A 25,684-nucleotide genomic window follows, 5' to 3' on the forward strand; every position below is an offset into this window, starting at 1 on the left:
GGCAGGGCCTCTTCCCAAGAGCCTGAGACAGGGCTGAGCCTCTATACCTCTCCTGAGACGCCTTTTAGGACTAAAGGGCGGGGTTAGGGATGGGGGCGGGGCCTCTTCCCAAGAGCATGAGACAGGGCTGAGCCTCTATACCTCTCCTGAGAGGCCTTTTAGGTCTAAAGGGCAGGGCTAGGGAAGGGGGCGGGGCCTACTTCCAAGAGCATGAGACAGGGCTGAGCCTCTATACCTCTCCTGAGAGGCCTTTTAGCACTAAAGGGCGGGGCTAGGGGCGGGGTCTCTTCCCAAGAGCCTCTGTATACCTTTCATGGCGCTTGTTAGAACACCGGTATAGAGGTTCAGCCCTGTCAGGCACTTGGGAAGAGGCCCCGCCCCTCCTCTAGCCCCTCCCCCTGTGTCCTGGCAGGCGCCGCAGACAGGGTTAGAAGCTCAGCCCTGCCTCAGAGCTCGTAACTCCGCGCATCCCAGTCCTGGCCGGCCATTTGTGGCCCCGCCCACCTCCCCCTCGCAGCCCTGCATCTTGGACTAGGGGAGAGGCTCAGCCCCGCCCTCCTGAGCAGGAGCCACGCCCACCCCTGTAAGCCACACCCCCTTTCCAGGGGGCGCTGAGTCATATTTTTTCTGGAAAGGGGGCGGTAGGCCAAATAAGTTTGGGAGCCACTGTTGTAGATGTTCATATACAGACGATTCCTTTGCTAATTGAAAGATAACATTCCTTCTAGGATTTGGGAAGTGAGACTCCTCAAACACCTTATCTTAGTGCAGTGGTTCTCAACCTCAGGTCCCCAGATATTTTTGGCCTACAACTCCCAGAAATCCCAGCCAGTTTACTTAATAGGCATCAGGGTTGCCTCATGTGGAGAGGAAGTGCGGAGAGCCTGTCCCAAGGAGTTACTCCATTTGGATTTATCTTGCTGTGAATGAACCAGCCCATTTCCCATAGGAAGAAATAAATGATACCAAGTGCCACTCTTTGGTTGAGTAAACTCAGTAGTATAGTCAGCAGAGGTATTGCTTAGACACCAGCACCATCTATTGGTCTTTTGATGGCAAAGCAGCTCAAATTTAATCTGTTGAGTGTTCTTGGAGTTTCAACAAAAAAGCAGAAGTTTTACATCCCTAAAAAGTGAAGGTGGTTCTACACTGAATAAGTGCTCTTCTTGTTGAGCACCAAACCCTCAGTATATCCATTGCTTTACATCATGTTATAAGCTAGCAAGACACATTATTATTATTATTATTATTATTATTATTATTGACACAATGACATAGTATGACACAGCGAACAAGATAGATATGCTGGATTTCGTATCGCAAAATCACAAGTCGAACACTTCCCAAGTGTCTAGGACTGTGTGATGTATTTTCGGATGATGCGCGCAGATCCCAGCAGGGTGGCCTTTTGCAGTTGGTAGATCGTAATTTTGTCAATGTCTATTGTTTCCAAATGCCGGCTGAGATCTTTTGGCACGGCACCCAACGTGGACCACCTGCACTGGTTTCTGCCAGAGTCTTTGCAGTTCAATCTTGAGGTCCTGATAGTGGCTGAGTTTTTCCTGTTGTTTTTCGTCAATGCGACTGTCCCCTGGGATGGCGACATCAATGATCCAAACCTTTTTCTTTTCCACAACTGTGATGTCTGGTGTGTTGTGTTCCAGAACTTTGTCAGTCTGCATTCAGAAGTCCCACAGTATCTTTGCGTGCTCATTTTCCAATACTTTTGCAGGTTTGTGATCCCACCAGTTCTTTACTGCCGGGAGGTGGTACTTGAGGCATAAGTTCCAATGAATCCTTTGGGCCACATAGTTGTGCCTCTGTTTGTAGTCTGTCTGTGCAATTTTCTTACAGCAGCTGAGGATAGGATCAATGGTTTTGTCGGTTTCCTTGCACAGTCTGCATTTTGGGTCATCAGCTGATTTTTGGATCTTGGCCTGAATTGCCTTTGTCCTGATGGCTTGCTCCTGGGCTGCAAGGATCAGGCCTTCTGTCTCCTTCTTCAGGGTCCCATTCGTGAGCCAGAGCCAGGTCTTCTCCTTATCAGCTTTTCCTCCCATTTTCTCAAGGAACTTTCCATGCAATGTTTTGTTGTGCCAGCTCTAGTTTGTAGTGCGGTTTTCTTGTACTGGTTTTTTGTCTGCTGTGTTTTGAGGAGTTTCAAAAATCGGATTATTATTATTAATAATAATATTCCACCCTTCTCACCCTGAAGGGGACTCAGGGCAGATCACAGTGTACATATACATGGCAAACATGCCATTAGACATACGACACACACAGACAGAGACACAGAGGTTATTTAACATTTCCCAGCTTTTCTGACTTCATGAAGTAGTCATGCTCGATTTCGGCCACAGAAGGAGCTGCTGCTTCATCATCCACTGTGACACCGAGTCCTTGATGGAGTACTTCCTCATTCTTCCGCATGCTGCAGGACATTTTTATGATGACGTAAATTAGTTAAATTAGCCTACTTGACAGATGCGACTGTCTTTTGGGTTGCTTAGGTAAACAACAAGCTGGGGCTATTTAATGGTCGGCTACTTAATCCGACACGGGCTTCGAACTCACGACCTCTTGGTCAGTAGTGATTTATTGCAGCTGGCTATTAACCAGCTGCGCCACAGCCCGCCCCCCACACTTCAGGTCTTCACACTTCACCACCTATTATTGATTTTATTTTTTGTATATACTCGAGTATAAGCCTAGTTTTTCAGCCCTTTTTTAGTACTGAAAAAAAATCTCGGCTTATACTCGGGTGAGGATCCTGGTTGGCTTATATTCAGGTTGGCTTATACTTAAGTATTTATTTATTATTTTTCTCTATTATTTTTGGTATTGTTACATTTATTATTTTACTATATTAATTATTATTATTACATTTATTTCACTCTATTATTATTACTGCTATTTTTACATTTATTTTACTCTATTTTTATTATTATTAATACATTTATTATTTTACTGCATTTATTATTATTATTATTATTATTACATTTATTAGTTCACTCTATGATTATTAAAAGGATACATAAGCACCTTTACATTGAAGAAGATGAAAATAATGATTTAATCAGAGTTGAACAGTCATATCTTAAATTACAGTTTGATGTAAAGATTCAAAAACATTTAAACTACCGATGCCTCAATTAATGTAATTTTATTGGCATCTCGGCTTATACTAGAGTCAGTGTTTTCCCAATTTTTTTCTGGGCTAAAAGGGGAGGAATACTTTCCTAAACAGTTACATTGGAACCCCTTTGCCGTCTCGCAAATGCATAAGATCAACATTTGAAGCAGACAATGCCTCCGTTCATTTCTTTACATTTCCAGGTCATTACCGGAGTCAAGAGCAGTTTATAATGCTTTCTGAGTCGAGAGCACTCGACTGAAGGAGCTCAGAGGAGCATATTCTTTGCTCAGCTACGTGCTGCGGGTTAGATTCCTGTCATTTCCAGTGGTCCTCCCATCCCTCTTCCTGAAATAATACTTTGATCTCCGCTGGTATTAAACAAAAAAGACCAAAGATGAAAGGCATCTCAAGTTTAAGTACATAGAAAGCTTCTCTTTTTCTCTGCGATACATTTAGCTATGTGTCATATCCAATTTTCCAGCCGTGATGCCCATGACTACCTTGGCATTCTTTCTACCCACCGCCCACCGCCCTCCCAGTGGCTTTCTCTGCTCTCTTTTAAATAAATATAAGACAGTGACGAGCTGTCTAACAGCAAACTCAGGTGTTCAGTACTGATATAAATGCATTCAACATAAATCTATTTAGGGTCAATCTACACAGGCATAAAAACCTAGGCTCATTCTAAATTAAACTCCCATCGTGTTGTCGAAGGCTTTCATGGCCAGGATCACAGGGTTGTTGTATGTCTTTCGGGCTGTGTGGCCATGTTCCAGGAATATTCTCTCCTGACGTTTCGCCCACATCTATGGCAGGCATCCTCAGAGGCTGTGAGGCATGGATAAACTAGGCAAGGAAGGTAAAAATATGTATCTGTGGAACATTAACGCTGGCTTCCAACTGACCAAGGACTCTTGTCACACCCTGGATTCTTCACAGATATATATTTATCTTCCTTGCCTAGTTTATCCATGCCTCACGACCTCTGAGGATGCCTGCCATAGATGTGGGCAAAACGTCAGGAGAGAACATTAACGCTGGCTTCCAACTGACAAAGGACTCTTGTCACACCCTGGACTCTCCACAGATATATATTTATCTTCCTTGCCTAGTTTATCCATGCCTCACGACCTCTGAGGATGCCTGCCATAGATGTGGGCAAAACGTCAGGAGAGAATATTAACACTGGCTTCCAACTGACAAAGGACTCTTGTCACACCCTGGACTCTCCACAGATATATATTTTTACCTTCCTTGCTTAGTTTATCCATGCCTCACAACCTCTGAGGATGCCTGCCATAGATTTGGGCAAAACGTCAGGAGAGAATATTAACACTGGCTTCCAACTGACAAAGGACTCTTGTCACACTCTGGACTCTCCACAGATATATATATATATATTTACCTTCCTTACCTAGTTTATCCATGCCTCACAACCTCTGAGGATGCCTGCCATAGATGTGGGCGAAACGTCAGGAGAGAATACTTCTGGAACATGGCCACACAGCCCAAAAGACATACAACAACCCTTTAAACTCCCATCCATCCCTAGCTCCCTTCTCTTTTAGTATTGCCATCTACGAAATGCTACTCAGTATTTCCTTCTGTAAAGGAGCTATGAACGACTAAAGGTTCTTTCAGGCGGGGGGACAACAAGATAGACAGTGATGCTAGGCAGGACTTCCCAAACTTTTTTGACTAATGGCCTCCTTTTTATGTGGTACATTTTTAAGGAAAAGCATGGAGACAGGTGTGGAGGACAGGTGGAAAGGCAGGGTGTGCCGTCGCGCCTGGGGCTGTAACTCAGCGAAAGAGGCGTGGACGTGACATCTTTACCCAGGGGATTGCTTCTTGCCCTCCTTTAGGGAAAGTGGAACTCCCAAGGACCAAAACACTGTAGATAACTCAAAACTGGTTTTATTGTTCACAAAAGGTTATCCCTTTAAGGCAATAAGCTGGAAGTTTCAAAGGGGTAAAGGAAAATATACATTACAGTCCAAGGAGCTCTGCAGCTGAGAAGCTTTTCCAGGTCCCTCTTTCTCAATGGCTGTGAATGCCGGAGCAATCCTCAGCCTCAGTCCAAATGGCCTATGTTTGAAGACACAGAGTCTTCCTATGGTGCCAAAGAACTGATCTGAAGGTGCTTGAGACTCCTCAACGTCGTTCAAGGTTGGCCTGAACATGAAGCATAAGTCTCAAGGGTAAGAACCTCAGAATTGGTGCTGAGAGGTAACTTAATCAAAGGCTTTTAGAGCCAAGTCTCTCTCTCACGTCCATCTAGTAGAAAGCTTGATGGTGGAATGAAAAAGGAAACACTGTCCTACTCCAGGAAGAGGTGGAGCCAAACAATTGAGCTGAGGGAGCAATATAACTGGTGCAAACAACATTGATTGACAGCTATAAATAACCAATCAGTCCAACTACATTTACAGGGTAAAGGCAAAATCAGGCATGATACAATTCAAATCTTGCAACTTACAGTTTGACATATAGATGGTGCCACTTGCGCCGTCACACAGGGAGATAGGACAGGAAATGTGGGGGACAATTGCGGCTACCCTATTTGGAGTTCTTACCCAGAAGTTGCGATAAAGAGAACAGCAAACAGATTAATGAATTAGCGCTTATGTAAACCCCAGTGATTCAGTATGTCTATTCTGTTTGACCCTAATAATAGGATTCCAACCAAAGTAAACAAAAGCAAAACTGGTGACATACAGCTGCTAGTGCAAATATCAATTATAGCAATATCTACAAAGCAAAACAAATAAATGGCTACAAATAATATGCAGACAGACAGTACTGTGCTGTAAATAATGCAATAGTAAAAGTTCTGTGCATCAGAAGCACTCTGTGGATGTGGTCTGCATGATCACCTCATATCTTCTTTGGTTACGGCACACCATGTACTTGCCATAGAAACCCATTACAATTGCAATCTTTTACTGTGACAGTAATTTTAAGGATAAACAAAAGATAGTGTTGACACAGTCCTACTGAGTTCTATTTGTTAGTTTTAGATCTAGACACGTGCCTGGCATTCCGCTCTGGTCGTATGGAAAGTGTGAGCTTGCTGCAGTACCCAAAGAGATAGCGATGCCAATTCTTTTTTCTGATTTCCTTTGCACTTCCATTTACCCTTCCCGGCATCCCCTGCAAGAGCTAATGAGATTTCTGAGCCCCCTCGGAGGACAAATTCCAGATGATCACAATCCCATGCCAGGCAGCTCGCGTATTTTGCATTGACTGCTCCACAGACATTTCATCTTCTGCTTCCCACTCAGATTCAGGCAGCTGGACAGAAACTGTACAGTTGATAATGCAAAAAAAAAAAAAAAAAAAAGGGCACGTGCATTTTAATAAGCATCATCATTTGTGTTAAGCTTGTTAGCACTGCCTGATACTCAATTCATTTGCAAACTGGGATCTTTTAAAAAAAAGAGATATTACCAATTTTCATTCAGAGCTATCTCCAGATTGAGCTGTTTAAAACCCTATCCCAAACTTTTTAAACAGGAGGCCGGTTCACAATCCTTCGGACCGTTGGAGGGTCAGACTATAGTTGGCCACCGAGCAATAATAATGAATAATAATAACAACAACAACAAAAATAATAATAAAGAGGGTTGGAAGAGACGCTTTGGGCCATTGAGTCCAATCCCCTTCTGCCTTTGTGCGCCAAAAGCACAAGCAAAGCACCCCTGACAGATGGCCACCCAGCCTCAATGTTAATAATACAGTAGAGTCTCATTTATCCAACACTCGCCTATCCAACGTTCTGGATTATCCAACGCATTTTTGTAGTTAATGTTTTTAATATATCATGATATTTCGGTGCTAAATTCGTAAATACAGTAATTACTACATAGAATTACTGTGTATTGAACTACTTTTTCTGTAAAATTTGTTGTATAACATGATGTTTTGGTGCTTCATTTGTAAAATTATAACCTAATTTGATGTTTAATAGGCTTTTCCTTAATCTCTCCTTATTATCCAACATATTCACTTATCCAACGTTCTGCCAGCTCGTTTATGTTGGATAAGCAAGACTACTGTAATAATAATAATAATAATAATAATAATAATAATAATAATAATAATAAATAGGATTGATAGAGACCCCTTGGGCCATTGAGTCCAATCCCCTTCTGCCCTTGTACACCGAAAGCACAAGCAAAGCATCTCTGACAGATGGCCACCCAGCCTCAATGTTAATAATAATAATAATAATAATAATAAAGAGGGTTGGAAGAGACCCCTTGGGCCATTTAGTCCAATCCCCTTCTGCCCTTGTGCACCGAAAGCACAAGCAAAGCACCCCCTGACAGATGGCCACCCAGCCTCAATGATAATAATAATAATAATAATAATAATAATAATAATAATAATAATAATAATAATAATGGTTGTAAGAGAAGAAGAGACCCCTTGGGTCATTTAGGCCAACCCCCTTCTGCTCTTGTGCCGTGGGGGCCGGATAAATAGCTTCGATGGGCCGCATCTGGCCCCCGGGCCTTAGTTTGGGGACCCCTGCCCTAGACAGTAACTAAAATTGACCATAGATGAGCATGATAGTAAAGATACAGGTTTTCCCTTGACTTTAAGTCTAACCATATCCAACTCTGGAGGTTGGTGCTCATCTCCATTTCTAATCCGAAGAGCCGGCGTTGTCCATAGACACCTCCAAGGTCATGTGGCCATTGGCATGACTGCATGGAGCGCCGTTACCTTCCCACAGAAGCGATGCCTAGTGATCTACTCGCATTGGCATGTTTTTGAACTGCTAGGTTGGCAGAAGCTGGGGCTAACAGCAGGAGCTCACCCCGGTCCCCAGATTTGAACCACCAACTTTTCGGTCACCAAGTTCAGCAGCTCAGCAGTTTAACCCGCTGCGCCACCGGGGGCTCCCGATCAGCATGGTACAAAACAGTAAAGGGGAAGGGGAGGATCAGCCAACGATATAATCATATGCAAATAGTTCAATCCCTGGGAAATAAATCTGTCAGTTAAAAAAGCAAAGCAAATGAACCAGGTGATGGAACATGTTAAGAACAGCAGCAACAACCAATTAATCTTAACATACAAGACAGGCAACTTCCCTAAGTTTGACAGAACATGACGTTCTTCTCCCAACAACAGAAATGCCACAGTGTGATCTTCTGCAGTGTGTTGGCTGAATCCTTTTCAGAAACACAAAGCATTGAACAGATTCAGATAGTTTGGTTGTGAATTGTAATGTACTTATCTGATATGTAGGATGTATTTTCATTTACTGGACCAAATTTGGCACAAATACCCGATACACCCAAATTTGAATACCGGTGGGGTTCGGGCAGGGGAATGATTTTGTCATTTGGGAGTTGTAGTTGCTGAGATTTATAGTTCACCAACAACCAAAGAGTATTCCGAACCCCACCACTGACCTTGAGTTTTGGAGTTGCAGTTCTCCTACATCCAGGGACCACTGTGGAGTCAAAGTGGTCCCTGGTCAAAATGGTCAAAGTGGTCCCTGGTACCAAAAAAAGTTTGGCAACCACTGCTTTAAGTGATGTGTATATTAGAAGTTGCGTACAGGGCAGGGGCTCTCAAACTTTTAAAGCAGATGGACAGTTCATGATCCTTCAAACTGTTGGAGGGGCAGACTATAGTTTGGAAAAAAAAACCATGAACCAAATCCTATGCACACTGCATGTATCTTATTTGTAGTGGGGGAAAAAACCCATGAAAGAATGATTCAATATTTAAAATTCTAGGTTAAGATAAAGGTTTTCCCCTGACGTTAAGTCCAGTCGTGACCAACTCTGTGGGTTGGTGCTCATCTCCATTTCTAAGCCGAAGAGCCGGCGTTGTCCATAGACACCTCCAAGGTCATGTGGCCACTGGCATAACTGCATGGAGCGCCGTTACCTTCCCGCTGGAGTGGTACCTATTGATCTACTCACATTGGCATGTTTTCGAACTGCTAGGTTGGCAGGAGCTGGGGCTAACAGCGGGTGCTCACACCTCTCCCGGGATTTGAACCTGGGGCCTTTCGGTCTGCTTTAACACACTGCGCCATCACCAGGGGCCCATTTAAAATTCTAACCAATATAAAATTACCAGTATTTCAATGAGAAGTGTGGGCCTGCTTAGGGTTGTTGTTGTTGTGTGCCTTCAAGCAGAGCCGGCCCTAGGTATTTTTCAAGTGTAGGCGAACAGAATTTCTCCCCCAAACCAATCACTGAAAAATAAAAGCATTGTTTGATAATGTTTGATAATAAGGATTAAGGAAAAGCCTATTAAACATCAAATTACATTACGATTTTACAAATTAAGCACTAAAACATCATGTTTTACAACAAATCAACAGAAAAAGCAGTTCAATACCTTGCGGAGGCAGGCCGCAGGAGACCGGAGTTGCCTAGTTGGCCTGGTGGTTGAACCGCCTCTGCCTTCAAGTCATTTCAGACTTAGGGCAACCTTAAGTTGGAAGTTTAGGGCAGGGTCCGGGTAAATGATCTTGGAGGGCCACATAATGTGATTTCCTATTATTTAGGGAGAGCAAACGTATTCTTTATCAACAACACGTATTCTTTATTCTTTCCGCTCATTCAGGATAGCCACCAGGGGAATTTCGAATGGGAAAAAGCCATACAGCAACAGCTGAAGCCATTCCTCTTGCTACCATTCTCCCACATCCCGTTTGAACCGTTTTTAAAAAAACATCCAGGATCACAGAACAAGCCGACACATATAATTTGCCACTGACAAACCTTTCAATTCTCCTCCCTGCCATGGTTCTATAGTAAGTCAGCACAGAGGTACTTACGTGTAATTGCCTTTGATAGTGTAAAAGCCTGATGATAAAATTATGCCCTCCCGGGGCCATTGGCTTTTGAAGACCTGCTGCTTTGCTCGATCACTAAGGAGACTTGGGGAAGCTGGGACCAATCTCTGTCGCCTTTGCAAACAAGGCCTATATTGGAAAAGAGCTGCAGCTCAGCAGAGAGTTGTGTGGGCATTAAATAACCTTGGATCCCCTTTTTCACAGTAATTCTCAAACTAAATGCTGGGACACACAAAGGCACTGCGAGGGTTGAAGTGTGTTTTCAGTGCTTGCAGATGCATGACACTAGGCATCTTGCAGATTGAATGTTCAGGGGTAAAATCCACTCCGCATAGGGACCCAAAGATCAGGCAGAAAATATAAATTATTTCGTTACAACTGCAGACAAGGTTGGCACACACATTGGTGTGGATCTGGGCAGCAACCAACCTGCCTGGTGATAAACTTGGAGATCTGGTCTGCTACTACATCTAGGAATGGTATGAAAGGGCATGAAGTTGTTGGAGACTAGCTTGGAGGGGAAATAAAGGAGAGAATTCCAGGAGAGCATTAAAACAAGTCTTTTATTGTTATCACAGCTGATGATAAGGCAAACAACCGTAGGCACTCACTCTAGTGGGTCCGTACTTTGCAAATGGCCGTCGCAACATGTGCGTAGCAAACAAAGATTACATACCTTTGGCTTATCTAAAATTGACCAATGGCTGAAGGTCTTCCTCACCTTCCACACCTACTTGGCAAAAATGATACCTGTGACCTCACTTGTTTACTCTGTTATTAATAGTAATATTATTATTAAGACCCATTGGTACACATCAAATGTCATGGGGAACGAGCCCTCTCTCAGACTCAGCCTAGGGTCCCAGAGTAGCAATCGTTATTAATATTAATATTATTATTAAGACCCATTGGTACACATCAGATGTAATGGGCACTCCTCTCTCAGACTCAGCTTAGGGTCCCAGAGTAACTATTGTTATTAATATGAATATTATTATTAACACCCATTAAGACACATCAGATGTCGTGGGGAAGCAAACCTCTCTCAGACTCAGCCTAGGGTCCCAGAGTAGCAATCGTTATTAATATTAATATTATTATTAAGACCCATTGGTACACATCAGATGTCATGGGGAACGAGCCCTCTCTCAGACTCAGCCTAGGGTCCCAGAGTAGCAATCGTTATTAATATTAATATTATTATTAAAACCCATTGGTACACATCAGATGTAATGGGGAGGCACTCCTCTCCCAGACTCAGCTTATGGTCCCAGAGTAACTATTATTATTAATATTAATATTATTATTAACACCCATTGGCACACATCAGCTGTCACGGGAAAGAAGCTCTCTGTCAGTACCTGATTATTGTTATGGGGCCGAAACGAAAGCAAAACGAAAGCAAGCACGATAACTATGCGGCTTTCATTTTCGTGTCACCTCTCGTTTCCTACGAAAATGTCGTCATTCGTTTTGGGTAGACGAACGGCCGAAATGAAACGATAGCAGAAGGAAACGAAGGAAAATTTTCGCGCACATCTCTAGTAGTTACATTAAATCTGAAGTCAATTAATTAACCCAGCTTTGGAAAGCGGAAGCCCGGAAGGCAAAGACTAGTTGCTTTGCTGGGTTTCTGACCTTTCTGCTAACATATGAAGATGACACAAGAGAAAGAAAGAGCGAATGATAACGTTCTATTAAAATACAGCAGTGTGATATGATACAACACATTGAGCATTCCCTTCAAAAGCCGTTGAAGAAGCAATCCTCTGAAAAATTGCTCTCACCATTTGTTTTCAGCATGAAACAATTGGATTCACCCAAAGTCAGGTATGTTAAATCAGAACTGCCAGAAATCAAAGAAAAGGGGAATTAAGTTTCAATTGACTTTCCCGACCCCGAACTTCAAAGAGGAACTTTCAAAACAGGCCCTTGGCAATCTACAATTCAGATGTGCCGCAATCAATAGGTTCTTCCAGGCAAAAAGGACGCCTGGAGTTGCCGGGTTCACAGCGTGGGAGTTCGACCAGCTGCTCGGCAGCCTCTCTCTTCGCTGCGAGAAGCAATATTTACTCAGGAAACAACAAAACACACATCCATGTACACATCCAAGTTTCGAAAAGCAAAATGATTGTTCACTACTTCCCGCGATTTCAGATAAAACCACAATTTGAACGTACGAGAGAGAAAAGAGATCAATGGTTTCGGAGTCGATAAGGGAGAGGCACGTTTCGGAGTCTTTAAACTGGAAAACATGAGTCTACACCAGTGATTCCCAAAGTGGGTGCTACCACCCCCTGGTGGGTGCTGCAGCGATCCAGGGGGGCGGTGATGGCCACAGGTGCATTTGGGGGCGGGGCCAGGGGAGGGGCGGAGCCTCTTTCCAAGTGCCGGAGACAGGGCTGAGCACCTGAGGTGCCTGTTAGGACACACAGGGGGCGGAGCTAGAGGAGTGGGCGTGGCTTCTTCCCAAGAGCCTGAGATAGGGCTGAGGATCTATATCTCTCCTGAGGCGCTTGTTGGGACACAGAGAGCGGAGCTACGGAAGGGGGCGGGGCCTCCTTCCAAGAGCCTGAGACAGGGCTGAGCCTCTATACCTCTCCTGAGAAGACTTTTAGGAATAAAGGGTGGAGCTAGGGAAGGAGGCGGGGCCTCCTTCCAAGAGCCTGAGACAGGGCTGAGCCTCTATACCTCTCCTGAGAAGACTTTTAGGACTAAAGGGCAGAGCTAGGGAAGGGGGCGGGGCCTCCTTCCAAGAGCCTGAGACAGGGCTGAGCCTCTATACCTCTCCTGAGAAGACTTTTAGGAATAAAGGGTGGAGCTAGGGAAGGAGGCGGGGCCTCCTTCCAAGAGCCTGAGACAGGGCTGAGCCTCTATACCTCTCCTGAGAAGACTTTTAGGACTAAAGGGCAGAGCTAGGGAAGGGGGCGGGGCCTCCTTCCAAGAGCCTGAGACAGGGCTGAGCCTCTATACTTCTCCTGAGAAGACTTTTAGGAATAAAGGGTGGAGCTAGGGAAGGGGGTGGGGCCTCCTTCCAAGAGACTGAGACAGGGCTGAGCCTCTATACCTCTCCTGAGAAGATTTTTAGGACTAAAGGGCGGAGCTAGGGAAGGGGGAGGGACCTCCTTCCAAGAGCGTGAGACAGGGCTGAGCCTCTATATCTCTCATGAGAGGCCTTTTAGGACTAAAGGGCGAGGCTAGTGGTGGGGGCGGGGCCTCTTCCAAAGAGCCTCTGTATACCTCCCCTGAGGCGCTTGTTAGAACACGGGGGCAGGGTATAGAGGCCCCGCCCCCTCTTCTAGCCACGCCTCCTGTGTCCTGGAAGGTGCCACAGGACAGGGATAGAAGCTCAGCCCTGCCTCAGAGCTTGTAACTCTGCCCATCCCATTCCTGACCACCCATTTGTGGCCCAGGTTGGGGATAAGCACCTGCTGTTAGCCCCAGCTCACGTGCCCATCTAGCAGGATCGAAAGCAAAAATGCGAGGAGATAAAATAGGTACCGCTTTTAAGCGGGGAGGTTATAAACGCTCCTTTAAGGAATCTGGAAACTCAATGGAAGGCATGGAAGCTCGATGGAGCCCCTACCACCCTCGTAGTGGCCAAAGTCGAGCACAACATCCAAAGATGCCGGAAACAGGGTGGAAAAAAACTGCCATTACCTCTTCTGTGTTGTCTATCCTTGTTAAATTGTGTTAAATTGCCGTACATGTGTCCTGTAAAAGCCGCACTGAGTCCCCTTTGGGGTGAGAAGGTCGGGGTATAATGCAAATTAATTACTAAATAAATCTGGACCCCAATATGGGGCTCCATTGGCTGAGCGTTCAATAACAACTATGCATTACTAAGGCTGCCAGTGGTCGATTTGCACTGAGTACGGGATTGGGGAACACTGTAAACAAGCTCTTAGCGCAGCATTGAAAAATTCCCCTCACCTTTTGCGAGTCCATTAGGAGGCCATAATAATAATTATGGCAATTTGAGTTGTTTGTATGAGGAAAGGAGGAGATTGTCGGGACCTTTTCAAGCAGGGAGAGCGATTATAAAAAGAAGCGATGACAACACCCAGGCAGCTCCTGCTTTAAATGTCATTTTGCTCTTGCTGTTTGTAGCAATGAGCGAGATGAGGAGGAGGACAACCAATCGCTCCACTTTCTCCAGTATGTTTGAAACTCTCCTGTACTTCTCCAACCATGAATTTTTCATTTCGCCCTTGACTTTCTTCCTCTAGAATCTAGATAGTAAAATGGCAAGGCTCCCATGGTAATCAGTCTTATACAGTCAGTTCTTCAAACACAGATCCCAAAGGAAATTGCTTTTCTTACTATAAGCCAGTTTCCCTTGGGATCCATGATTGAAGGTCTGCCTCGCAGAAGCTCCAGTGCTTTGGAAATGGTAAACAACAGATGAGACGCTGAGCTACAAAAGAGCCAACACCTTCGGATTGTCTGTTTCAACAGGCAGCAATTCTCCCCTGGTCTGAGATCAAGGACTAAACCTGGTCTGGACAAAACATGTGCTCCATCACTATTCTATTTACTTTTCCTATCCTGAGTTTGGCCTTTGTTTTGTTCATTTCTGCCTCATTGAGAGCCACTGGAGTGCCTCTGGTGTCGCTGTGAGAAGGTCCTCCATTGTGTATGTGGCAGGGCTCAGGCTGCATTGTAGTCAGTAGTCTGTGGTTTGCTCTTCTCTGTCAGAGTAATTCGCAGCATAGCAGCAGTTGTATGTTGTCAATGGAGCGCAGAAATGAAGAGACGTCAGAAACGATGTTAAAAATATATACAAAGCTTTACTTTACAAGACAAACAGACTTGCAGACGAATACAGGCTTGGCTTTCACTCTAGGCAGACACAAAACTCAGAACAGAGCAAGATCTCAACTATCAGTAATGTACAAACACACTTGAGTCTGGATACTCCCAAGGTTCCAGCCACACATCAAGGTCAACACAGCTTCTCAGTCATTAACCCTTTACAGACTATAGCATACTCTGGATGATGCAACCTGTATGCAATACATGCCAGACACAAATTTCATTTAAACACCAATACACAGATCCCATATTAACATTCTCCACACTCACATGTTGTGGGCTCCACTTTGTAGAAACTTTTCTCTTCATCTGCATCTCGTAATGCCGGAGTGTGTTCAGCGCCTTCCAGGTCTGTGTGCCCAGGAGGGAGTTTCCCATCTGCTACCAGCCACTAGTTGAGGTTCCGGGTTTTAGCCTGCCACTTTTGGACTCTTGCTTGCTGAGTTGTTCCTGTGAGTATCTCTGTCGATCTTAGGAAGCTATTTCTTGATTTAAACAAGTGGTTCCCAAACTGATTTGGCCTACCGCCCCCTTTCCTTTTGTGATTTTCGTATCACAAAATCACAAGTCAAACACTTCCCAAGTGTCTAGAACTGTGTGATGTTTATTATTATTATTATTATTATTATTATTATTATTATTATTATTATTTTATGACACAGCAAACAAGATAGATATGCTGGATTTCGTATCACAAAATCACAAGTCGAACACGTCCCAAGTGTTTAGGACTGTGTGATGTATTTTGGGATGATGCGCGCAGATCCCAGTAGGGTGGCCCACTTTCCAAAAAGTTTGAGGACCCCTGGTATAATGGTATAGTGCAATATAGTAATATATAATGCTAATTTTTTTTTTGCACTACAAGTAAGACATGAGCAGTGTGCATAGGAATTTGTTTGTATTTTTTTTTTCAAATGATAATTCGGCCCCTCAACAATCTGAGGGACCATGAATCGGCCCTCCACTTAAAAAGTTTGAGGATCCCTGTGCTAAAGCCAAGTCTAAATAGGAAAGAAATCGCCCAACAAAGCTGCTGAAGGCGGAGAGTAAGGGAGGGAGGGAGAGGGAGGGGGCAGGCTTGTGAGAATGGCGAGAGTCACGTGAAGAGAGAGAGAAAGGGAGAGGGAGGGAGGAGGGTGCGCGCGCAGGAGGGGCGGCAGGCAGAAGCCAGGCAGGGGCCCGCTGCCCCGCGCCTCCCTCTTGCTTCGTTCCCAGAGGCGCTGGCCTGCTTTCCCCGCTCTCCCCCGATGGGAAGGCGGCAGCGAAGGTGACCCGCGTCTTCCAGAGGAGGCGGAGGCGGAGAGCGAGCGAGCGTGGTGCTGAAGGGACAGCTCCCTGGCGCCGAAGGGAGAGAGAGGCAGCAGCGCCGTGGTGCTGAAGGGACAGCTCCCTGCACGGGCTGGGCGCTGGCCCTCTCTCTCTCTCTCTCTCTCTCTCTCTCCTCCACCCCGGCCAGCCAGCATGCCTTGACCCCCCACCCTGCTGCTCCCATGGCGCTGGCCCGCAAGATCAAAACTTTGTTGACGCTCAACATCCTGGTCTTCGTGGGCATCATCCTCTTCTCGGTCTACTGCCGCCTCCAGGAGCACTCCCATGAGCTGGTCCAGATTGTCCGGAGCCCGGCCCGCCCGCCCGCCCGGAGCAGGGGCCCCAAAGCCCAGGAGGCCCCGCTGGACAGGGAGGCCATCCTCCAGCGCCTGGACCACCTGGAGGAAGTGGTCTACAACCAGCTCAATGGTAAGGCCCGGCCAACGAGGCGAGTCCAAACTCGGGTCTGTGGGGAGGCCTTTTGGAAAAAAATAATAATCGTGTCAGAAGCGACTTGAGAACATACCGTGAGAGAATTGGCTGTCTACAGAGACATTCATACAATCATAGAACCATAGAATAGTAGAGTTGGAAGAGACCCAAAAAGAAATCTATTTAGGGTCAATCAACACAGGCATGAAAACCTAGACTCATTCTAAACTAAACTTCCATCCTTAGCTCCCTAGAATCATAGAATCATAGAATAGCAGAGTTGGAAGAGACCTCATGGGCCATCCAGTCCAACCCCCTGCCAAGAAGCAGGAAATCTCATTCAAAGCACCCCCGACAGGTGGCCATCCAGCCTCTGCTTAAAAGCCTCCAGAGCAGAGAGTTCCACTGCTGAACGGCTCTGACAGTGAGGAAGTTCTTCCTGATGTTCAGGTGGAATCTCCTTTCCTGTAGTTTGGAGCCATTGTTCCACTTCAAACATTGCCCACGGGATGCCCAGATGTGTTACCATTCTCCTGGGAGGCTTCTCTCATGTCCCCACGTGGGAAGCTAGAGCTGACAGGCAGGAGCTCACCCTGATTCGAACCACCAACCTTCAGGTCAACAACCCAACCTTCAGGTTAACATGTGTTGTCAAAGGCTTTCATGGCCAGGATCACAGGGTTGTTGTATGTTTTCCAAGCTGTCTGGACATATTCCAGAAGCATTCTCTCCTGACGTTTCGCCCACATCTGTGGCAGGCATCCTCAGAGGTTGTGAGGTATGGAGAAACTCAGCAAGGAAGGTTTATATATATCTGTGGAAAATCCAGGGTGAGAGAAGAACTCTTTGTCAGTGTGAATGTTGTAGTTAGCATTGAATAGCTTCATCTCCTGGCTACTTACTGACTGGGGGCTTCCTTTGTTCAGAGTCGTTAACAGTTCAGCAGACAGGTTTAACCCAGGCATGGGCAAACATTTTTTTGCCTTGGGGCAAAGGAGGGAGGGGGGCCAGGCACGTGCTGGGTGGAGTGGGCCCAAAATATTATGATATATTGAAAACATTGACTACAAAAATGTGTTGGATAATCCAGAACCTTGGATAAGCGAGTGTTGGATAAGTGAGACTCTACTGTATTTGGACCCATGGCTCCATTGAGTCCTAGTCTCCAGGGCAGCAGGAATCGAGCCCATTCCTTCTTCCTTAGGACAATATTTTAAGGTCTGATCAAAGCATGACTTCCTTTGATTTTGACACTATATCCGTACTGATGCAGACTAGAATGACATTGGCTTTTTTAGCTGCTGCATCATATTATCGGCTCAAGTTCATTTTGTGGTCCACTACAACTCGAAAACTTTTTCACTCTGTTGCCAATCCAGATGTCAGCCCTCCTGTATTATAGACACATACACATGCATGCATATACAGTAGAGTCTCACTTATCCAAGCTAAACGGGCCGGCAGAAGCTTGGATAAGCAAATATCTTGGATAATAAGGAGGGATAAAGGAAAAGCCTATTAAACATCAAATTAGGTTAGGATTTTACAAATTAAGCACCAAAACATCATGTTATACAACAAATTTGACAGGAAAAGCAGTTCAATATGCAGTAATGTTATGTAGTAATTACTGTATTTACGAATTTAGCACCAAAATATCACGATGTATTAAAAACATTGACTACAAAAATGGCTTGGATAATCCAGAACCTTGGATAAGCGAGGCTTGTGGAACTCTACTGTATATTCACGGATATATATATATATATATATATATATGCTATTATCTTTATTTATATCCCTTATAGGAGCCGTGGTGGCATAATGGGTTAAATCCTTGTGCCGGCTGGACTGCTGACCTGAAGGTTGGCGGTTCGAATACACTAGACGGGGTTAGCTCTCATCTGTTAGCTCTAGCTTGCAGAGACATGAGAGAAATCTCCCAGCAGGATGGTAACACATCCGGGCGTCCCCTGGGTAACGTCTCTGTAGACAGCCAATTCTCTCGGACTGTATGTTTTGAAAGACAAGACGAGAAGTGGCTACTAGATTATTGGATTTCACCCCTGACAGATGGCCATCTAGCCTCAATCTTGTTAATAATAATAATAATAATAATAATAATAATAATAATAATAACAACAACAACAATAATAATAAAGAGGGTTGGAAGAGACCCCTTGGGCCATTTAGCCCAATCCCTGACAGATGGCCTACCAGCTTCAATGTTAACAATAATAATAATAATAATAAATAGGATTGGAAGAGACCGCTTGGGCCATTTAGTCCAACCTCCTTCTACCTTTGTGCACCAAAAGCACAAGCAAAGCACCCCTGACAGATGGCCACCCAGCCTCAATGTTGTTGATAATAATAATAATAATAATAATAATAATAATAATAATAATAATAATAATAATAATAAAGAGGGTTAGAAGAGACTGAACTGCAAAAGGCCACCCTACTGGGATCTGCACGCATCATCCGAAAATACATCACATAGTCCTAGACACTTGGGAAGTGTTCAACTTGTGATTTTGTGATACGAAATCCAGCATATCTATCTTGTTTGCTGTGTCATAAAATAATAATAATAATAATAATAATAATAATAATAATAATAATAATAATAATGGGATCTGCGCGCATCATCCGAAAATACATAATAAAGAGGGTTGGTCATTGAGTCCAGCCCCCTTCTACTTTGTATCTCTCTGTTGTTAACCTTCGCGATCTTCTGATATTTATCTTTTTTCGAAAGCCATGTCTTGTAATTAGAATCCATCTCTTGATCTCGAGAGGCCGCGGGCGTCAAATCAGGGTTGCTTAAAAGCAATTACATTTTGATATTGAAAATCTGTACACACAAATGTAGTATCATTTCCAATTAAAACTAGTAATGAATTTTGTGCCCGCAGAGACAGGGGGCCAAAGCGGGATATGCTTGCCTTCTAGGATGAGACGGAAACACATGTAAAACAAATTCAAACAGCTTGGAAGTAACTAGTTAGGGATACTAACTACTTTATTTTATTTACCGTATATACTCGAGTATAAGCCGACCCGAATATAAGCCGAGGCACCTAATTTTACCACAAAAAAATGGGAAAACATTGACTCCAGTATAAGCCGAGAGCAGTAAATTTCAGAAATAAAAATAGAAACCAATAAAATTACATTAATTGAGGCATCCGTAGGTTAAATGTTTTTGAATGCTTACATAAAGCTCTAATTTAAGATAAGACTGTCCAACTCTGATCAAATCATTATTCTCATCTTCTTCAATGTCAATGTGCTTATGTATCCTTTTAATAATAATAGAGTAAAATAATACATGTAATGCTAGCAATAATAATATCAGAGTGAAATAATAAATGTATTAAATCACTATTCTCATCTTCTTCAATGTCAATGTGCTTATGTATCCGTTTAATAATAATAGAGTAAAATATTACATGTAATGCTAGCAATAATAATATCAGAGTGAAATAATAAATGTATTAAATCACTATTCTCATCTTCTTCAATGTCAATGTGCTTATGTATCCGTTTAATAATAATAGAGTAAAATATTACATGTAATGCTAGCAATAATAATATCAGAGTGAAATAATAAATGTATTAAATCACTATTCTCATCTTCTTCAATGTCAATGTGCTTATGTAGCCTTTTAATAATAATAGAGTAAAATAATACATGTAATACTAGCAATAATAATATCAGAGTGAAATAATAAATGTATTAAATCATTATTCTCATCTTCTTCAATGTCAATGTGCTTATGTGTCCTTTTAATAATAATAGAGTAAAATAATACATGTAATAATAATAATAATAATAATAATAATAATAATAATAATAATAATAAATACAGGAAAATAATACATGTAATAATAATAATAATAATAATAATAATAATAATAATAATAATAAAAACAGGAAAATAATACATGTAATAATAATAAATAGAGTAGAATAATAAATGCAATACAGTAGAGTCTCACTTATCCAACATAACCAGGCCGGCAGAACGTTGGATAAGCGAATATGTTGGATAATAAGGAGGGATTAAGGAAAAGCCTATTAAACATCAAATTAGGTTATGATTTTACAAATTAAGCATCAAAACATCATGTTATACAACGAGTTTGACAGAAAAAGTAGTTCAATACGCAGTAATGCTATGTAGTAATTACTGTATTTACGAATTTAGCACCAAAATGTCACGATGTATTGAAAACATTGACTACAAAAATGCGTTGGATAATCCAGAATGTTGGATAAGTGAGACTCTACTGTAATAATAAGATCAGAGTGAAATAATAAATGTATTATTAATAATAAAAATAGAGTAAAATAAATGTAATAGTAGCAACAATAATAGAGAAAATAATACATGTAATAATAAGATCAGAGTGAAATAATAAATGTATTATTTATAATAAAAGTAGAGTAAAATAAATGTAATAGTAGCTACAATAATAGAGAAAATAATAAATGTAATAATAATCATAATAAGATCAGAGTGAAATAATAAATGTATTAATAATAAAAATGGAGTAAAATGTAATAGTAGCAACAATAATAGAGAAAATAATAAATGTAATACAGTAGAGTCTCACTTATCCAACGTAAAAGGGCCGGCAGAACGTTGGATAAGCGAATATGTTGGATAATAAGGAGGGATTAAGGAAAAGCCTATTAAACATCAAATTAAGTTATGATTTTACAAATTAAGCACCAAAACATCATGTTATACAAAAGATTTTACAGAAAAAGTAGTTCAATACACATTAATGCTATGTAGTAATTACTGTATTTACAAATTTAGCACCAAAATATCACGATGTATTGAAAACATTGGATAATCCAGAACGTTGGATAAGCAAGTCTTGGATAAGTGAGACTCTACTGTAATAATAATAAGATCAGAGTGAAATAATAAATGTATTAATAATAATAAAAATAGAGTAAAATAAATGTAATAGTAGCAACAATAATAGAGAAAAATAATAAATGTAGTAATACCAATAATAATAGAGAAAAATAATAAATGTACCGTATATTCTCGAGTATAAGCTGACCCAAATATAAACCAGCCAGGACCCTCACCCGAGTATAAGCCGAGCAGGGCTTTTTCAGTCTTAAAAAAAGGGCTGAAAAACTAGGCTTATACTCAAGTATATACAGTATATTTTATTTTATTTGTAATTAGTTAGGCAAAATTAAGTGGCATGACAACCTTCAACAGTCTTTGGTGTAACTTAAAAAAACACATGCTTACATACATTCACAGTTGCAGTACTACACAACTAAGCATAGGACAAAACTATGGAAAATGCTATAGTTCCAGGTGTATTTGAGTACAAGGTGAGCTACAGGTGCAGAACATTATTACATTGCCTTTGGCTCCATGTAACTGCTTCCTCCATCTTTTCAAGTCATTGTCTGAGAAGAAAGCAGAAGGTGAGTTCTGTTTTGGGAAATTATCTTTAACTTCCTGATTATTTTGAGCCCGGAATGTAGATTTTGTAAGGCTGGGATTATGATGCTGCCATATACTTACATACAGTTAATTTGTTTTTCTATATATGGGGCTTAGTGCGAATATTTGCATTCATGCTTGTTAGTCGAAGAATATATTCAAGGTAGTTGGAAGTGAAGGAGAACACAACATATTCAGGTAATAATAAGTAAAGGTTTTCCCCTGACATTAAGTCTTGATGTGTCCAACTCTGGGGGTTGGTGTCCATCGTTTCTAAGCCCAAGAGCTGGCATTGTCCATAGACACCTCCAAAGTCATGTGGCCGGCATGACTAAATGGAGCATTGTTACATTCCAGCCGGAGCAGTACCTATTGATCTACTCACATTGGCATGTCCATAGACACCTCCAAGTCATGTGGCCACTGACTGAATAGAGCGCTGTTACCTTCCCACCGGAGCAGTACCTATTGATCTACTCACATTGGCATGTCCATAGACACCTCCAAGTCATGTGGCCATTGGCATGACTGAATAGAACGCTGTTACCTTCCCACCGGAGCAGTACCTATTGATCTACTCACATTGGCATGTCCATAGACACCTCCAAGGTCATGTGGCCATTGGCATGACTGAATGGAGCGCCGTTACCTTCCCGCCGGAGCGGTACCTATTGATCTACTCACATTTGCATAGCCGTAGACACCTCCAAGGTCATGTGGCCATTGGCATGACTGCATGTAGCATTGTTACATTCCCGCTGGAGCAGTACCTATTGATCTACTCACATTTGCATAGCCGTAGACACCTCCAAGGTCATGTGGCCATTGGCATGACTGAATGGAGCGTTGTTACCTTCCTGCCAGAGCAGTACCTATTTATCTACTCACATTTATATGATTTCAAACTGCTAGGTTGGCAGAAGCTGGGGCTAACAGCGGGGCTCCGCTCCCCAGATTCGAACCTGCGACCTTTCGGTCCACAAGTTCAGCAGCTCAGCACTTTAACACGCTGCACGACCAGGGGTTCCTTCAGGTAATAATAATAATAATAATAATAATATATAATAATATTTTCTCATCCAAAAATACATCACACAGTCCTAGACACTTGGGAAGTGTTCGATTTGTGATTTTGTGATACGAAATCCAGCATGTCTATCTTGTTTGCTGTGTCATACAATAAAATAATAATAATAATAATAATAATAATAATAATAATGATAATGATACATTTATTTTTGTACCCCATCTCCCTCTCCCCATTAGGGTGGCATACGTATGGCACAAAGTGCCTAAAACAACGCATAAAATAAACATTACAATACAAAATAAAACCACTAGTATATAAAACAACAATTGGAACTCAGAACAGTGCCAATAACCTAAAGTGTCATCTAGATGGTTTTGTGAGCTGACTATACCGTTGCTTAAATCGTGGTTTCTTCTTCTTTCCAGGACTTGCCAAACCAATGGGATTAGTGGAAGGCCCTGGTGGCCTGGGCCAAGGAGGCATGGCAGCCACTTTGAGAGATGACAGCCATGAATCGGAAACCAAATATGAAGAATATGGTTATAATGCCCAGTTGAGTGACAGGATTTCATTGGACCGATCTATTCCTGACTACAGGCCAAAAAAGTAAGTAAACTCTGTGTTGTCGTAGGCTTTCATGGCTGGAATCACTGGGTTGTTGTGCATTTTCCGGGCTGTATGGCCATGTTCCGGAAGCATTCTCTCCTGACGTTTTGCCCACATCTATGGCAGGCATCCTCAGAGGTTGGGAGGTATATTGAAAAACTAAACAAGGGTGGTTTATATATCTGTGGAAGGTAGATATCTTTCTCCATGAAATGGCTAGGAGTTGGAAGAGTCCGAAATCTCATATTGATTTGTCCTTGTGAGTGTTGTGTTTTTAGATGAGAAAGCTTATTTTATAATGTACTAGCTGTGCCCGGCCACGTGTTGCTGTGGCAAAGTGGTGGTGGTATTGGTTAAAAATTGTTGTGTAATTTTTATTTGACGTTATTTGTATTTTTTAATTAATTTTATTGTAAGTTATCTTTTTATTTATTATATTTTATTATTTTCTTGTATTATTTTTAGTTATTTTCTGTTATTATAGTATTTTATTGTATTAATCTTTTAGTGTTTTTTTTTATTATTTTTTAGTGTTTTTTATTATTTTTTATTGGGTTGCTAGGAGACCAAGTTGGAGGAGCTTAGCCTTCTAACTGGCAGCAATTGGATAAAAGCAATTCTTCCTCTCCCTCTTTTTAGGACTTTATTTTTCTTTTCTTTTTGTTGTATCAACCTAGAGGCATGGATGATGGGTTGTGTTGTCAAATTTCGAGGTTGGGGGGCCTGTAGTTTTGTTGTTTTGTGGGTTGCCGTGATGTCATCACTCTTTTATATATATAAATAATTATGCATATTTTTTCATGTATACTCTTAATTTTATTGTAATTTTTAATCTCGATGGATTTTTAAATCCGATGTAAACTGTTTTTTGATGTGTGTGTTTATATTGTAAGCCGCCCTGAGTCCCTGATGGGTGAGAAGAAGTGATGTAATAATAATAATAATAATAATAATAATAATAATAATAATAATAATAATAAATTTTGACCAAAATGAACATAGTAAAGACCCTTTACTTGGGACCAATAGCGGCAGGAAATCTGATGACCGGAGGGTTAGTAGTTCAAATCCATGAGTCGATGTGAGCTCCTTGGTGTCAGCTCTCGTTTCTGCCAACCTAGTAGTTCGAAAGCATGTAATGCGAGTAGATCAATAGGTACTGCCTCAACAGGGAAGTAAAAGGGAGCCCTATGCAGACATGCCATAAACGATTGGAGAAAGTCTATGGATAACAGGTTCCTCGATATGAAGTACGAGCCGGAGTTGAGCATTGCCTGCCACTTTTGGACTCTTGCTTGCTGAGGTGTTACTGCAGAGACGGATAGGGGAAAGCCTTTACCTCTGTCAGTCTGTGTATTGTAGGTTGTCGTTCACTATGTAGAAAGGCATTGAATGTTTACCTTATATATGTAAAATTGCAATCCGCTCCAGGGACATAAAGCGGAATATAAATAAATAAAATAATAATAATAATAATAATAATAATAATAATAATAATAATAATAATAATAATAATGTAGTATATGTAGTAAAGTTGTAATGGAAAAGTCCAAAACTGATAAGAAATATGCTTAAAGATGTTTTTGGATTTGATTTTTCTTTATTGTTGGATTGTATACAATATGATATGTTTAAGATACTGCAAAATGAGAAGAATATATACTTATACATTTTGATGGATAAATTAATAATAATAATATTAATTATAAAACATGTCTGTGTGTGTAGTAGAGAGATATGTAGTAAAGTTGTAATAGAAAAGTTAAAAACTGATAAGAAACATGCTTCAAGATGTTCTTGATTCTTTTTTTAACTGTCGAATCGTATGCAATGTGATACAGTAGAGTCTCACTTATCCAACATTCGCTTATCCAACGTTCTGGATTATCCAACACATTTTTGTAGTCAATGTTTTCAATACATCATGATATTTTGGTGCTAAATTCGTAACTACAGTAATTACTACTTAGCATTACTGCGTATTGAACTACTTTTTCTGTCAAATTTGTTGTATAACATGATGTTTTGGTGCTTAATTT

General features: G+C 41.8%; 1 protein-coding gene and 1 long non-coding RNA gene across 7 annotated transcripts in view; one reads left to right on the top strand and one right to left on the bottom strand.

Annotated features, from left to right (window-relative positions):
* Positions 1–25,684, top strand: part of galnt9 (polypeptide N-acetylgalactosaminyltransferase 9) — a 130,242-nt gene that overhangs the window by 84,304 nt on the left and 20,254 nt on the right. For 4 of the 6 annotated variants that reach the window (XM_062958568.1, XM_062958570.1, XM_062958569.1 and 1 more), the window contains one exon: positions 23,465–23,645. In XM_062958568.1, the coding sequence (XP_062814638.1) occupies positions 23,479–23,645 (167 nt within the window). In that variant the 5' untranslated portion in view covers positions 23,465–23,478. Of the gene's footprint in view, positions 1–16,273; positions 16,521–21,894; positions 21,991–23,464; positions 23,646–25,684 lie in introns of those variants that run through there. The other 2 variants (XM_062958567.1, XM_062958572.1) reach the window with 2 other exon arrangements.
* On the bottom strand, positions 5,038–15,860 carry LOC134292900 (uncharacterized). The gene is made up of 2 exons (XR_010000004.1): positions 15,051–15,860; positions 5,038–6,441 (listed from the first exon to the last, which is right to left on the bottom strand). It is a non-coding gene; the product is annotated as an uncharacterized LOC134292900 (long non-coding RNA).

The sequence above is a fragment of the Anolis carolinensis genome, chromosome X, assembly GCF_035594765.1.
Source record: "Anolis carolinensis isolate JA03-04 chromosome X, rAnoCar3.1.pri, whole genome shotgun sequence".
Classification (NCBI taxonomy): Eukaryota; Metazoa; Chordata; class Lepidosauria; order Squamata; family Dactyloidae; genus Anolis; species Anolis carolinensis.